The following is a 14,345-nucleotide window of genomic DNA, read 5'->3' on the forward strand; positions in this document are numbered from 1 at the left end:
TGCACTTCTTTTCACTGACTCTGTGCTTCCTGAAATGGTATTTATTTATTTATTGTTAATTTCTCTAAGCCTCAGTTTCTTTTTTTTTAATTTAATTTTATTTATTTTTTTATACAGCAGGTTCTTATTAGCTATCCATTTTATACGTATTAGTGTATATATGTCAATCCCAATTTAAAAAGTCAATCAGTTTTACCCATTTTGAAGTTTTAATCCCCAATTTTCATATTCTTCTTAAAACGTACTTCAACGGAAGTGTTAATATAAAGTACTTCAGTTTATCATCTTTAGCACAACATGGATAGGTGGGTGATATCTGGGTGTTGATTTAATGCAGTGGAGACTTATTATAAAGGGTATAAATTGATTATTGCTAGAGAGAGATAATGACTGTCAGAGTGTAGCTAATGACCTGATTGCAAATGGCAGGAGAATTTGCTGCTCAGTGAACGGGGATGATTCTATCTGATACCTATAATGTAAATAGCTTCCTATAATTGCAAAGAATTTGAAGCGAAAATTCAATTTATTCTTTTCCACTATCCTTCCCTAATTTTGTCATAGTTTAGACACTTTCTTTCAAGAGTTACAGATTAGGACGTATGCTCATCAGAATGCAAACGTACAAAGAACCTGAGACAACCCTGGCCTTTGATGTACAAAGATATTTGATTAACTGACTTGCCCCTTTAATTTATTTTTCATGCGTGTTCTACAATTTTCAATTCTATCTAAATTTGCTATGAAGTGCCAGGACAACATTTACACTATTCTTTTCTTTCAAAATTTGAGGTGGGTTTTTCTAAAATTTGCAGACAGTTTGAAATGATCATTTGAAGATATATTACTCCGGGATCTCTTGGGATTCCTTCCTGACTCATTTTGTAGAGCAGGCTGGGGGACACGGCTGCTTCCACAACCCTCCTCGCTTCCGGATCTCTGGCTTTATCATTTTCGTTTCGTTTCGTGTTTCTTGAGCACACGTTTCTTTTTATGCTCCAGTTTGCCTGTGGCCACTGGGTGGCTGGGCTGTGTGGGGACATCTCCGTCGTGCACTTACCACATCCTTAGCAGGATTCCAGGATCCCAACCAGGCTTGTGTGTCCTGGCAGGGGTCTGGAAGCAGTGGCTCTTCGTCCCCTGGACGACTGGTCAGATCCCAGAGGCTGTAGCGGCTGCGGTGCTCAGAAGCATCATCATTAGCTCTGGTCTTCAATGTGCTGTCTTTGCTGATGGGGACTCCTGGGCAAACTGCAGACCCAGGGGCACTTTCTCTGTGGCCCATGTCCTCCTCGTCTCCTGCATTGCCACGTGGCCCACGAATCCTCAGGGTCACTCTACCTGTTGTCTGCTCTTCCCTGTGCCGACCGCACAGCGACCAAGCCACGCCCCCTGCCACCGCCGCCATCCAGGGAGCATCGCCCCTCCGCACGGAAGGACTGGGGGACCCATGCTGGACACCGAACCCCGACGCTGGCGTTAACATGACTAGTGAAGCCGGGGTCCCTTAGATGAGGAAGGAAATCACCAAAGCCCCCAGCTCCGTGAGTCTGCCGGTCCGTGCATCGGACTTGGCGATGTTCAGATTATTCGCTTTTGGGCAGAGCTGTTTTGGGGGCAAGAGAACGTCCCAACACCTCTCAAGAGACCCCATTGTTGAGTTCCTTATACCATTCATATTTCTACAGACCTGCTGAGTAAGATCTTTGTGGTTCTGGAACCATTTCTTTTATTTCAGAAAACATACAATTTTTTTGGTTTTACTTTATGCCACTTACCCGTTTGGTTTAACATAATTAACACAAAAATCCCAAAACACTAGTCTAGTGATGGTTTACAATCCTTCCAGAATATATCTATTTATGTATTAACAATAGGAAGCCTGCTTTAACATGACTTACCTTAAACCAGTATTTAACTGGGCTCACGATGTTTTTATTAACCACAGAGGGCTGAATGAATCTAAATTCGTTCAGTCAATTCAGTGAGCTGTGATTATAAAATTACAGCTTGGGAGAAAAGTTATCTCACGTAATGGAAATTTCAATATTCCAAGCTCAGGGTTTTGGTTCAACAGCCATTTAATTTAAGCTTCGCTTTTTGAAAGGGCCGTAACCAATAACTCTGTATCTGTTCTTAAAACGAGGACTAGACTTGAAGGTTACCTGACCTTTAAACATTACTAGGGAAACAGCTAAATGTGGCTAATATGGTGCTAGTTTAATGGGCAAAGCATACAGTTGAGGTTCAAAACAACTGTTTTGTCATCTTGGTCCACAAAAAAATAAAGCCAGGCAAATAAGAGAAGAAATTAAGAAAATCATAAAAAGGATCAAGCAGATCTATTCTCTGTTCTTTGCCTCTGAGCCTCATAGAAATGCAGTTGCACGTAGTTATTGAACGGTGGTAGGAAAACCCACGCAGAGTCACGATTATTGAGCTGGTGCTTGTGGAACGGGGTCTTCCCCAGCCTGGCCGAGGGCGACTGCAGAATGCGTGGGGTTTAGATGCTACGCTTTAAGAAGGCGTGAGCAGGGCTGTGACCACGCCACCCCCACCCCCACCCCCGGCCCCGGGTGTGAGTGAAGGCTGCACCTCTTCCCGCCTTCTTCCTCTCTCTGACTCTCAGTTGCACAGGGCTTCTGCCAGGCACTGCTGGTGGATAATCGATGTACCAAGTGTGAGCCTTCCAGGAGCCTAAGATCTCAAACGACAGCAGGGGCCGGGTGGTAAGAGCGCTGGGAAAACGCAGAGCCGTCCCCGCCTTTGAGCAGCATGTCCCCAAGGCAGTGGAGGGCGACAGAGCCCAGGGACTCGAGAGGTCGTGGCTCAGCCTCCCCCTCGGGCAGGTGCAGAGTCCACGTCTAAGGGAGGGTCTTCCTGGAGGGTCTCCCAGCCAGTTCTCTGCCTCTGCTTGTGCCCTTGACCCTGCTCTCTCATCACCATCCCCCCCCCCACCTGCTTGACCAAACCCACCTCCCCTCAAAGTCCAGCCCAGATGCCACTGTCACCAGGAAGCCTTCTCAGACTTTCCCTGCTGGCAGCATCTCTCAGGCTCCTGAGAGAGCCTTTTAAAAGCACTGGATCTGCACTGCTCTTGCTACGCTTCATATTTCTCACTCGCCATGAGCAGCTCTGCCCTGGTCTTACTTCACCCCTTCTTAGGTCACCGCAGCTTCTGTGCTATACACTCCTCTTCGTATCCACCTGCAGTCTATCGAACGACTCATAGTATGGGTTCAGCAAATATCTGCTGGGTGTTTACAAGATGGAGAGAGTCCAGAAGAAGGTCCCAAAGGTGCCAAAAAGATTAAAAAAAAACTTGTGTATGGAAATACAATTGAGGGATGGCAGAAACTCCCTTCCCGCTCCGCCTTGCTGAAGGAAAAATGTGTTCTCCAGATGTCCAGTAATAAGACAACTGAACATCCTAAGTGATGGACTCTTACTGTTGATGTGGGTCACTGTAGATCATCATATCGGATTTCAGACACAGTACACTTACGGCATTACTCCCAGAATTTTCTTGAACGCCCCAGTGACAAGAAAATCATAACTTATGACAATGCTTCAGTGCTGAAGCCTTTTAATTTCACCTCTCAATTTCCAAGGGCTGAGGCACAACCCAAGTATGTATTTTAAGGCTCAGGGGTTCTCTCTGGACCACAAATGGGTGTCACAGATTCAGAGAATCAGAATGAAGTAAACGGCCAGGGATAGGGGCTCAACATTTTCTAAAAGAGCAGAAGAAGACAGTGTTAGAATACAGAGAAGGAGAAGTTCCCAGGAATGGAACATCTGGATTGAAGAATGTCGGGCAGCGTGGTGGGAAAGCACAGCTTTTGACACAAGACAGCTCTGACTTCGAGCCTGGATTCCATTGCTCTACTCTGTGGAATGTGGGGCAAGATTTTAACCTCTCTGAACCTCAGTTTCTTTACTTCCATAAAGGTGACAGTATTTTCCAGGTATCATGCTATGCTGAGCCCTTGAAGATGTAAGTGATGCACTTAGCGTAGCCCTTGGCACTGTGTTCAGTACATGATGGCTTAGAGATTTCTTTTAAAAAACATATCTTTAAAAAAAATGATAATCCTTGATAAAATAATAACTGAATTAAAGGTACACAATAAATATGGAAAATCACGACATGGCAGGTTTTGCTCTGGGTTGTCTTACAAACACAGCAAGGACTAAGGCCTCCATCTCTTCCACGCACAGAGGGAGACCAGAACCTTGTGGATGTGTCCTAAACGGTGTAAATCCACATGATTCTAGAATAAAATGCTACAGACATACTGTGGGGTAAGCCCTGACAAGGGTTACCTCTTGCTGAACTGTCCCCCCATCTCCTCCCCTTCAAAGGCATTTCACGGAGGAGCCACAGGGTAGGAAACACATCCCGACTCATCAACCTCAGGCTCACGTCTTACAAGCCCCGAGGACCGCTCACCAAGCCCGGGCTGAACGCGGGGGTGTGTACAGAGCGGGAGCTGAAAGTCTCCTTCAAATCCCCGGTCAACTTGGGATAAAGAGGATAAATCCCTGATACAATTCAAACGGCTTCGCCCTGTTGAAGCACATACTGACAAGTGAAGAAAAGCTGCGGGAAACGAGGGATTTTTAAACATCGGATTGAGCGCAGTCACCGTCGGCTGTGCCCTCGACAGGTGACACGTGTGGACAAACGCATGGGGGCGGTGTGACTTTGGCAGCTACATGCAGCGATGCCGCACGGCTGGGGCACCGGCTACACTTCCTCCAAAACCCTCAGCGTCTAGTACCCACTCCAGTGAAGGAGGTGTGGGGTGTGATGACTGAGAGAGGAATGTGGGAGAAGAGAACTGGGGATTTGAAGGTACTCTCCCCCTTTCTTCCTAAGTTAACAATGTACATTTTAACAACTCAGGATCAAAACACCAACCATTTTCTTGGACTCCTCAGTGGCCAGGGCCACTGTGTCTATAAGTTACCGTCCTGATACTTTCATCCTTGTGCCTCCACTGCCAGGATTACTGACATATTCTCCTACAGCAGATTTCTGGACATGCAATGTCAGGGTGACATTCCCAAGGACATCAGGTGTCCTTTTGAACTTCAGGATTTATAGTGATCTAGCAATTGTACAAAGGACTTCATGGAAAAAGAAAAAATTAAGAAGAGCATGCTTTGTCGAGTTAAGACATTCAGAAACGCCTCTGTGAAACTGTATTTGGTAAAGACAAGTGTTAGTTGTATGTACATTGCAATCATTCTTGTGGTATTCTTGGTCTATAAACAAAGTAGGGAGCTATCTGTTTCGAAATCAACACAGCAATTCATAAAGGATGCTGCTTCTGGACAATCCTGACGATAAGTTTCTTCAGGAAAAGGGGAGGCTGTGCCTTTCTGCGCAAGAGCTGGAGACCCACCTGGCGTAAAGGGTTGGGAGCAGATCTGCGCTGCCCACATGAGGTCGGGGAACTTAGATCCCCACCCACCCGGGGATGGGGAACCGGGAGCCGCCATCACCAGCTGGCTGGTTAGTCGTCTACCATGTCCAACGTTTCTTTGGCATAAAGCCAAAGCAATTTCTTATAAACACAGGACAGTCATGATTCTAGAAAACGGCTGAACTGCTCCATATCAAGTCATTGCCAGAATTCAAGAGAACCGGCACGTGGAACAGGAGATAAACTACATCCCTGTGAGCACAAGCTATCCTGTTATCCAACAAACAAAACAAAACAAAAGGATGCCCTTTAATATTTTAGCAATTGCTTTTCTGCTCATTTACTTGTGTCTTAGAATTGGTGGGAGGCAGTAGGAAGCCCACTCATTTAAATTTACTCAGGGACCCAGGGACTTTCCCCGGGGATCCTGCCATTTGTGTTACGGCAACATCACGAGTGTCTACAACCCTCAGAGGAGACCTGGGTCCTTACTTTCCTCCGCGAGGTCGTTCTCCTCCGCTTCCCTCTCCATCTCTTTGCACCAGCCTTCCATCCTCTTCGTCTCGCTGTGCAGCAGCTTCAGAAACCAAGCGCCGTCCCTGTGGCACGGAGACACGTGGCCGCCATCCACCGTGTCCATGGACGGGTCCAGCCAGGGGTCGGGAGGGGGCAGGTCGGCAGTGTCCACGGGGGTCCGATAGTCCTCTCGGTAGCTGAAGAGCCCCTGGGTCCGGACGGTCCGCACCGCCCCGTACTGGGTCGGGGTGCTGGGCTCCGAGTGCCTCTGGAAGGAGGACCCGAACTGCAGGCCCTTGTCCTCCGTGGCGACATGTCCCGGGAAGCCCTCCAGCTCCAGGTCCGCCTGCACAGCGGCCGTCACGCTGTTGGAACGCTTAAAGCGTCCGCATCTGCAAGGGAGGCAAGGGGGACAAGTGGGGACTTTGCGAGGTGACCTCGTGCAGCAAAACCTAGATGCACCCATCAGGAGCGCGCCTGGGCCACAAGCCGGCACCTCGCGGAGAAGATGAGCGTTTTCATCTCTATTACAAGCACTTTGGTGCTTCATCTATGGCAGAACATCATTTGGCTTTGCAAACAATGAACCTCTACCTTCTACCTAAGTTTCAATGTCTAAACAATGCCCACTTAAGACTTAAGTTTATTGCACGACACAAGGAGGCTTGATGTATCCCGTGAAACCACTATCTTGGAGTGGTCACTTGCCTTTCAGAAAGACACTACAAGTTTACTCTCTTCCGTTTGTGGCATACACGTAAAACGAAGCCCTGCTGCTTCTTTTATGTCTACAATTCTTTTAAGTAATAACATCTGTGTCCTACTGAGTTTTGATGGCTGTTCCTATCGCAGCTTAGCACATGAGTTTCTTCTCCTATCTGAATACTGTCTTTTATGCAAAATAATGAATCCAAATTCTGACCTCAGCAGGTGTTTAAAAAACATTTTCATCGTATGTATTTAAATGTCAGTCATTCCACACAGCCAGTTACTGAAATGATTGGCAGAAGTGAGCTTATAACAGGAGTACAGATTTTGCTGGTGAGAACTCTGGGGGGGGGGGTGTGTGTGTGTGCGTGCACGTGTGCATGTGTGTCTGCATATCCAAACTTTGCCCATGCTACATGTTTTGGCTCCTCAACAACTGGCCCCCCAGATGGCACACAGCTGTGAGTACAGCTGGTTAATGGACCTGCCACCATCTCCTGCCCTGGAGGCAAAGGAGCTGAGAACAAGCCACCGCCGGGGACGGAGACAGCCAGCCCAGGTCCCCAGGTACAGACGACGTGCGGGTTCTGAGAGCTCGGCGTCCTGGGGAAGCCATCAGTTTGTGTCCTGAATTCCTTGGCAATCAAAATCTTTGCAGGTTGGTCCTAAAGCCCTCCACCGTGAGCGAATCACTGGGGCTTCACAATGTAATGCGCTCATCAAAATTTGTTCTTATGAAATTTACAAGATATGCTATTTTAAATATAAAATAAAATAGCCACCCTGTTTTTGTTACAAAAACAACACTCCTGTAATGGACTTCTCTGTGTTTGACAGTTTGAGGGGTTCCTTTGAAGTGTCACAATCCCAGCACAGCTAAGGTCTTAAACTTCTTTCAATCTCCCTCCCTCTCTCTCTGTCTTTCCTTTTACTTTTAACATTATAAGGTGAGAAAACCTGTGTTTGTTTCACCCTCAGCCTGTTTTTTCCCTTTGGATAAAGGACTCTAACATTCAGAGCTGCCAGCCCCTCTGCTTTCGTAGGTGGTAAATTACTTTAGAAAAAGCGAGTCCCCTGCCACTTGCAGAAACAAGGCATAGGAGGATGTTAATGCACACTTGAATGATATACATTGAAAAGTATAAAGATATGACCCTGTTTCCTGGCCTGAATTACTGATGGTCAAATGCCCTGAATCATTGATGGTCAGTGTGGTCTAGACACTTGCAGTCAGGTTACAAACCAAGAGCCCCGCTTGGGAGATGGCGGGTATTTGGGTATTTGGGGGGCTGCTTACCGTTTCTCGTCCTCCACCTGCACGCCAACAGATTGGTACTCCCGCAGGCCACGGCTCTCCGTGTCAGAGTCGGTAGCTGTTTCCACCTAATTCAACACAGAACACCTTATTTTAGAACCGAGGCATGGGACCTGGGCCAGGGACTCTTTGTGTGTGTGTATTCATTTGTGGTAATTAATTATGTATTTGTTTAATTAATGCAGAGATGCACTTGACCCAGGAAAATGACAGAGAGAGGGAAATGCACTTATATTGGTGTAAGTCAGTTGCTACTGTGTTTCGTCAAATTCTGCATCACCACTTGAACTCAACACGGCACCTCAGTCTTTTAAATGTATGCAAATAAAATTGCTTTGTTTAGCTCGGGCAAAAAATAGGTTTTGTTAGATTGCATTATGAGAGGACTTAAAAGCTCTTATCACACCCTACAGGTACAGCATGAACCAGACAGAGCTAACAAAACACACAAGCGATTTAATAGGACTGTGCTGATGGCTGCATCCACATACAAGAACACACGGAAGGAATTTAAGCCTTTACCAGGAACACCGAGGCAACCTCTCCATCTGCGCCTACACAGAACTGTCTCTCTTTTGCTAACGACTGTGCCCAGAGCAGGGCGATGTCAGAACAGAACAGAAATCGTGCATTCTACACACAATCCTTATGGCGTCTGCGTTTGCCAAAAAGTCTCCCCGAACCCAAAGAACCATTTACGGTCATCACTGGTGTAAAGTTAACTCATGAGAGAATTCTAATAGCGCAGGTTTTCTAAAACAACAGACAAATAAACAAACAACTCCCCCCCGCCCCACAAACTCTCAGTATGAAAAGTCTGCAAAACCAAAGGTTAGTTTAGTCAAATATTATCCCAGCTACTACACTGTCCCTTTTCCTTTTCACAAAGAATATTGCCTACTGTCTCAAAAGGACTTTTGACCCCAATCCACAAATGTCATAACTAAACTGTCAAACACATCTTTTCTTAAAAATATTCATGATTGCTGCAAGGGTAAGATACAAACCATTAAACGAATAATCAGGACGCTCTCCTGTGAGTTATGAAAGAAAAGGTGTACTTAATCATGCCTGTAACTTGGGATGCCCCTCGGCTAAGCCTTTGTCACTGGGGGCTGACTCATTTTGTGGTGAGTAGAAGTCGTGGTACTAAGAGCGAGCTGGCATTTGTTTTCCGCTGACCCCGTACCAGGTACCATGCTAAGAGCAGACAAGTGTTACTACACCTGGTGCACATGATACCCTGTGTCATTTCCAGCCACATCGAACACTGAGGAATCAGAGAAGGTGAGTAACTTGCCCAGGGGTGCACAGCTTGTTGGGGGCAGAGCCATGCTCTGCACTGATCCGCTGTGGCCAGAATCAACACGGCCCCATGGAGACCCTGCAGCTCCCGGTGGGCTGCGGAGCTGGGGACAGCAGTCGGGGGCTCCCCACTGTTTATTGGTGTAATTCTGAAAACATGCACAGAAGTCGTCTCTCATTTGTGTTGCGTATTTTGGCGGCTGGAAGAGGAAATAGGTTGACTGCAGGGGGCAATGTGCTCGAATAAAATTCCTAACCTTGCTGTTAATCACCACGTCTTTTGAGTTTCAAGTGGGTCACGGCTCACATAAATGTTACCTTGCTGGGTGGGGAAACTGTTGTTATTGTTTTACACAAAAAGATTGCAATAAAAGTTAATATATTAAAAATGTTACCCCACGTCAGTGCAAAAGGAGCTGCCTGTGCTTTAACTGCTCTTCCATTCTATGGCTATAACCTGATTTATTTAATCAGTCTTCAATGGAGGGATAATTTGGTTATTACTAATTTTCTGACATTGTCAATGACGCCGCTATAAATACACGTCTGCACGTGCATGTACTTTGGTTACTATACTCACAGCCCATATGGTGGCTGAGGCAAAGGTATCCCATTTTACAGTTTTGGTCAGTATTGTCAAATCTGATAGATACATAATACGGGTGAAATTGCTTCATTCGTATAGTTTTAGAGAGGTATTTGTAATGGAAAGAGCATTAGCTTTTAATCATAAAAATGTTCCAAGTATTTCCCTTACTTTTTCCAGTCTTAGGGTTCTGGGCTAAAGAAGTTACCTCGAATTCTAACAAATTATAAGGTGACACGTGGGGACAACAGGAGGCTAGGAAAGTAGGATAATAGTAACATATGGTAAGTTTTCATTTCTCATGACACAGAAGAACTGTGCAGCTATGAAAATGATGGTTTAAGGATGACACCATGAAAGATGCTTACGATACAATGTCCACTAAGGAATGTAGACAGGCAGGTGGCGTGAGCGGTCAGATCACAAGACGTGTGTGCACACATACAACTACACATCTTCACAGACACATAAACATGCCATAAAGTGACTAAAAAATACGACCAAGATATCACAAAATGTATTTTTCTTCCTTTCTCTAGTGTGTACGTTTCCTCTTATAATTCTCTTATTTTTACAGTGAATGAGGAAAAGCAGCTTTGGAGGCAGTCAAATCCTGCCACTTGCTGGCCGTGTGGTACTTGGGTAAATCTCTTAAATTCAGTGGAGTCTTTTCTTCCTACTCTCAAAAGCGAGGGAAGCGCTGGGCACCTGGTCTGATTGATGTAAGACTCTTTGGGTGGAGCCAGATTCAGGTCAGCTTCTCCACAGCACATCTAATGCTCTGCCCTCTCACCCCCGCTTTTAAGATCATCAGCTATATTAACAATAAGGTATTAAATTCAAGGAGTTTATATTTAACGACTTTTTTAGATTTTACAGTGTTTGTCATATGAAACCTTTGTAAGAAAAACATGAAGATAGCTCTACTTTTCAGAAGGTAAAGGTGAAGGGGGATATGATCCAGTGGTACAAGGCCAGGATGAGCTAAATATTTATCATTTCAGAAATCCTGAGACAGCTTTATGTAGATGGGGAAAAAAAGTAAATTTGGGACAGAGAAAAGGAATTACTGTTTTGCACAGTGGAAAGGAAATCAAAGGAATCTTTTCCCGAGAGAAATTTCTGCCTAGGAGGGTAAAAGGATTGTAAAGGTTTTGAGAAATATATGCGTACATTCATTTTTTTACAAGATCCACGGTGTTCCAGGCATTGAGAAGAAAGATGAAATCAGCAAAATTCCTGTATTTTAAGCGAACTGTCTGTGAAGCAAACGCTGTACTGGAGGTGCTCGCTGATGAAAGGGGAAAGGAGCACCCCATCACTGCAGTGAGTGGTGGGCGCCGGGATCCGGAAGCCCCTGCCTCACTCTCCCCGGGCCTCAGTGGAGGGACGGATGCTGAGCCTCGGGCCAGGAGGAGCAGTGGGAAGGAGGACGGTCCCGCACAGGCCAGTTAGGGAACAAGGAGTTTGGTGTGGCCGGTGTGTGTGAGTGAGTGCACACGTGTGTGTGTACATGCCTGTACACATGTGTGCAGCACATGTGTGTACACGTGAGCGCACGTGATTGTGCATGTGTGTGTGGCCTGCCTGTACGCGTGTGCACGTGCATGTGTGTAGCGCATGCGTGTACAAGTGAGCGCACATGTGTGACTGTGCATGCGTGTGCGTGGCCCGCGTTTTCGGGAGGTGAAGGCTGATCGCCCATAGTTGGAGGCACCAGAGAGAAGCAAGCTGTTACCAGGATATTTGCTGGAGCTCCAATCTCAAGTTTTTGCTCTAAACTGAGCTCCTTTTAGGCTCTGCCTTCAAAACTTCACACATAGCAAAGCGGGTACATTGCTTCCCATACAAAGTCCCCGCAGTTCCCTCAGGGACCTATTACAAGTCCAACAGTTAAATATGATTTGCCAGCCCTGCTCCGTGAGATGCTTGCAGCCCCAGCAGAAGCAGTTAGGAAGGTGGGGTGCGGAGGGAAGGCTTGCTGGAAACGTGAAACGGCTGGGACTCCGAGGGCGTCCTGGGTCAGGGTAAATCAGCATCATCTCAGAGAGGACATTTAAACCCAGTAACCAGCTGGTGATACCGCAGAGTGGGAATCGCTCCCATTTTAGAGATGGGGTGACTGAGGCAGACGGGATTGAACGATCCCTGACATTAAACCACATCACAGGGTCTGGGAACAGTAAACGTGTTCTACAGAGTTTCACACGCGCACACACACACACACACACACGTAGAAACTGCAATAACAGACAAATCACAGATAAAAACAAAAATGAGCACAAAGAAAATAGCTAAATGTCACCACCATCGTGAGGAAAAGTGAGGTAGGGCCAGGTGTGGGCTCCAGGTGAGAAGACAGGTGTGCTGGCTGGGATATGTCACCAGGAGGGACCCAGGTGTCACGCACACCTGCAGGGCCTGGGGCAGGATGTCCCGGAGGAGCCCTTAGCTGAGCCCCTGAGGACCCTACACATCAGTGCTCCTCCCGGGCCTGGGCTCCAGGGAACGTGCAGGCAGGAGGGCGCAGTCCGCTCGGTGGGAAGGACAGTGTCTGTAAAATGAAAAGACTCTGCACTGTCTAAGTTTCCCCGACGGCTGTGGTTCTGGGAACCCGTCAGGTCCTGGTCTGGGAGGCCAGGCAGGAACCCATCCCCCCAGCGCTGGATGGGCACGCAGAACACCAGCCCCCCTGCCCTGCAAGCTGAGGACAGCGCGATGGGCCGGGGGCGTTGCCGTCCTCCATGCGGGGTCATGGGCTGAGACCCACAGCAGGCTCCCGGCGGGGGTCACCGCAGGACCCTCCTTTCTTCCCCTTCCGTGTGCGGCAGGACACTGCAGGCTGGGGTCCCACCCTCCCCCTGTGGCTGTGAACCTGTAGGCAAGTCACTCACCCCCAGCCTTGGGTTCCCCGTCCCTGATGGGGATGTGGCTCCAGCTGGCCTGTGGGGTTACTGTGAGGTTACTGTGAGGATGAGGGCAGCTCGGGGCGGGGCTGGGACGCAGACTCAGCAGATCCACGCGTGGCCCCAAGCCAGCCCCCTTCTTCGCCCTTCGCATCACCTCTACTTTGTGCCCTGACCACCCTGACGCCCTCGAGCATTCTTCTAGAGCTCTCTAGGCATCTAGGGGTGGTCCTTCCATCGGCTCTGTCTTCACTTCATCCCTCTTCCCCCCTGTACTCTCGAGCTGGCGCCCCACACCCATCTGTCTCCCGTTTATCCTGACACTCGAGTTTCTTGGACGACATCTTCTTTGGCTTCCAGCTCACTTCCCTTGGCCACCGCGAGGTGACAAGCTCGCTTCGTGCTGTGACATGCCACCAGGAGGAAAGCGGAACCCCTGCATTCGCACGCTCGCCCACACTCGCCCACCGACACTGACCGAGAGCTCGCTATGTGCCAGGCGCTGTGCTAGGCGCTGTGCTAGGCGCTGGGTACCAAGAGGCGGCAGGTGAGCCCGGCCGGCACGCGATGCGCAGCTGGGGGCGGGTCCGGAGAGGCTGGTAGGGAGGGTGGCCTCGGCAGAGCAGGGGACCTTCTGGGGAGAGGCACGGCAGCCGGAAGCAGAATGGGGCGTGAGGGGGGCTCCTGGGGTGACTTGCAGGCAGGAAGTGGTGGCCGGATAAACTCGCTTTATGGGCTTCTGGAATTACCTGAAATTATCTGAATTATCTGGAAAGTTCCCGCTATTTTCGGGTAAGTTGGCAACTCCTCGTGTTTGGAAGTCAACCCCCCAGCCTTGTTTGTGGCTGGGTGGGCAGTGCACCTGTGGGAGGTGGTGGGTGGGCAGACCGGGGGGCACACGCGCCCAGGAAGGTGACCTTGGCCTCCTGAGCTTGGGGGCCTCACAAGTCTCGTCTGGAGACGTGAGTCTAACGGCAGAGCGACCCCCGAGTGAACGCTGGCTGCCCCCGTACCAGCACCCCCCGCCCGGCCAGGCCTCGGCTGCAGCGAGTCGCCTGCCCATTTGAGCCCCAGTTTCTTCCTCATCAGAGTGGGGCTGATTCTGTGTCATCAGGGGATGCAAGAGTTCCCTGCAGTAATATGGGAGCACCTAGCATAGAGCCTGGCATATAGAATCAGGACAGAGAGAGGTGACATGAGCAGTTGTATGAATAATCCAAAAAGGGAGAAAAAATAAAATTCATGCGTACTTGGCTTTGGAGTATATTTTGGTACTTACATCTGACCTTGGGTATGGCTGATGCTCTGGGAATTCAGAATCCTAAACAAAACAACGAAGCCACAGTGTGGAGACCGGGCTCAGAGGACCCGGACCAGCGGGCAGTCTCCCCAGCCTGCGTCCCCCGGCCCCCGACACCCAGGACACGGCTCCCCTCTCACACCTGCTGAGCTCGCAGGCCCTCCTCCCTGGCGCCAGGAACGCCCTCGGCTGGACTCGGGCTGGTGGAGGTGCCCGTGCTCGCCGAGGACACCACGGGGAACCTGCCTGGCTGGCCGACACCACCTCTTGCAGGGAG

At 48.7% G+C, this 14,345-nt stretch overlaps 1 protein-coding gene across 1 annotated transcript in view; it reads right to left on the bottom strand.

The window, feature by feature from the left end:
- DLGAP2 (DLG associated protein 2) overlaps positions 1 to 14,345 on the bottom strand; it is a 95,678-nt gene that overhangs the window by 11,856 nt on the left and 69,477 nt on the right. The window contains exons 6-8 of the mRNA XM_061177581.1: positions 14,048 to 14,089; positions 7,954 to 8,039; positions 5,925 to 6,340 (exon numbers count right to left, since the gene is read on the bottom strand). Coding sequence (XP_061033564.1) covers positions 5,925 to 6,340; positions 7,954 to 8,039; positions 14,048 to 14,089 — 544 coding nt within the window. The remainder of the gene's footprint in view (positions 1 to 5,924; positions 6,341 to 7,953; positions 8,040 to 14,047; positions 14,090 to 14,345) is intronic.

This window comes from Eubalaena glacialis, chromosome 20 (genome assembly GCF_028564815.1).
Source record: "Eubalaena glacialis isolate mEubGla1 chromosome 20, mEubGla1.1.hap2.+ XY, whole genome shotgun sequence".
Lineage (NCBI taxonomy): Eukaryota > Metazoa > Chordata > Mammalia > Artiodactyla > Balaenidae > Eubalaena > Eubalaena glacialis.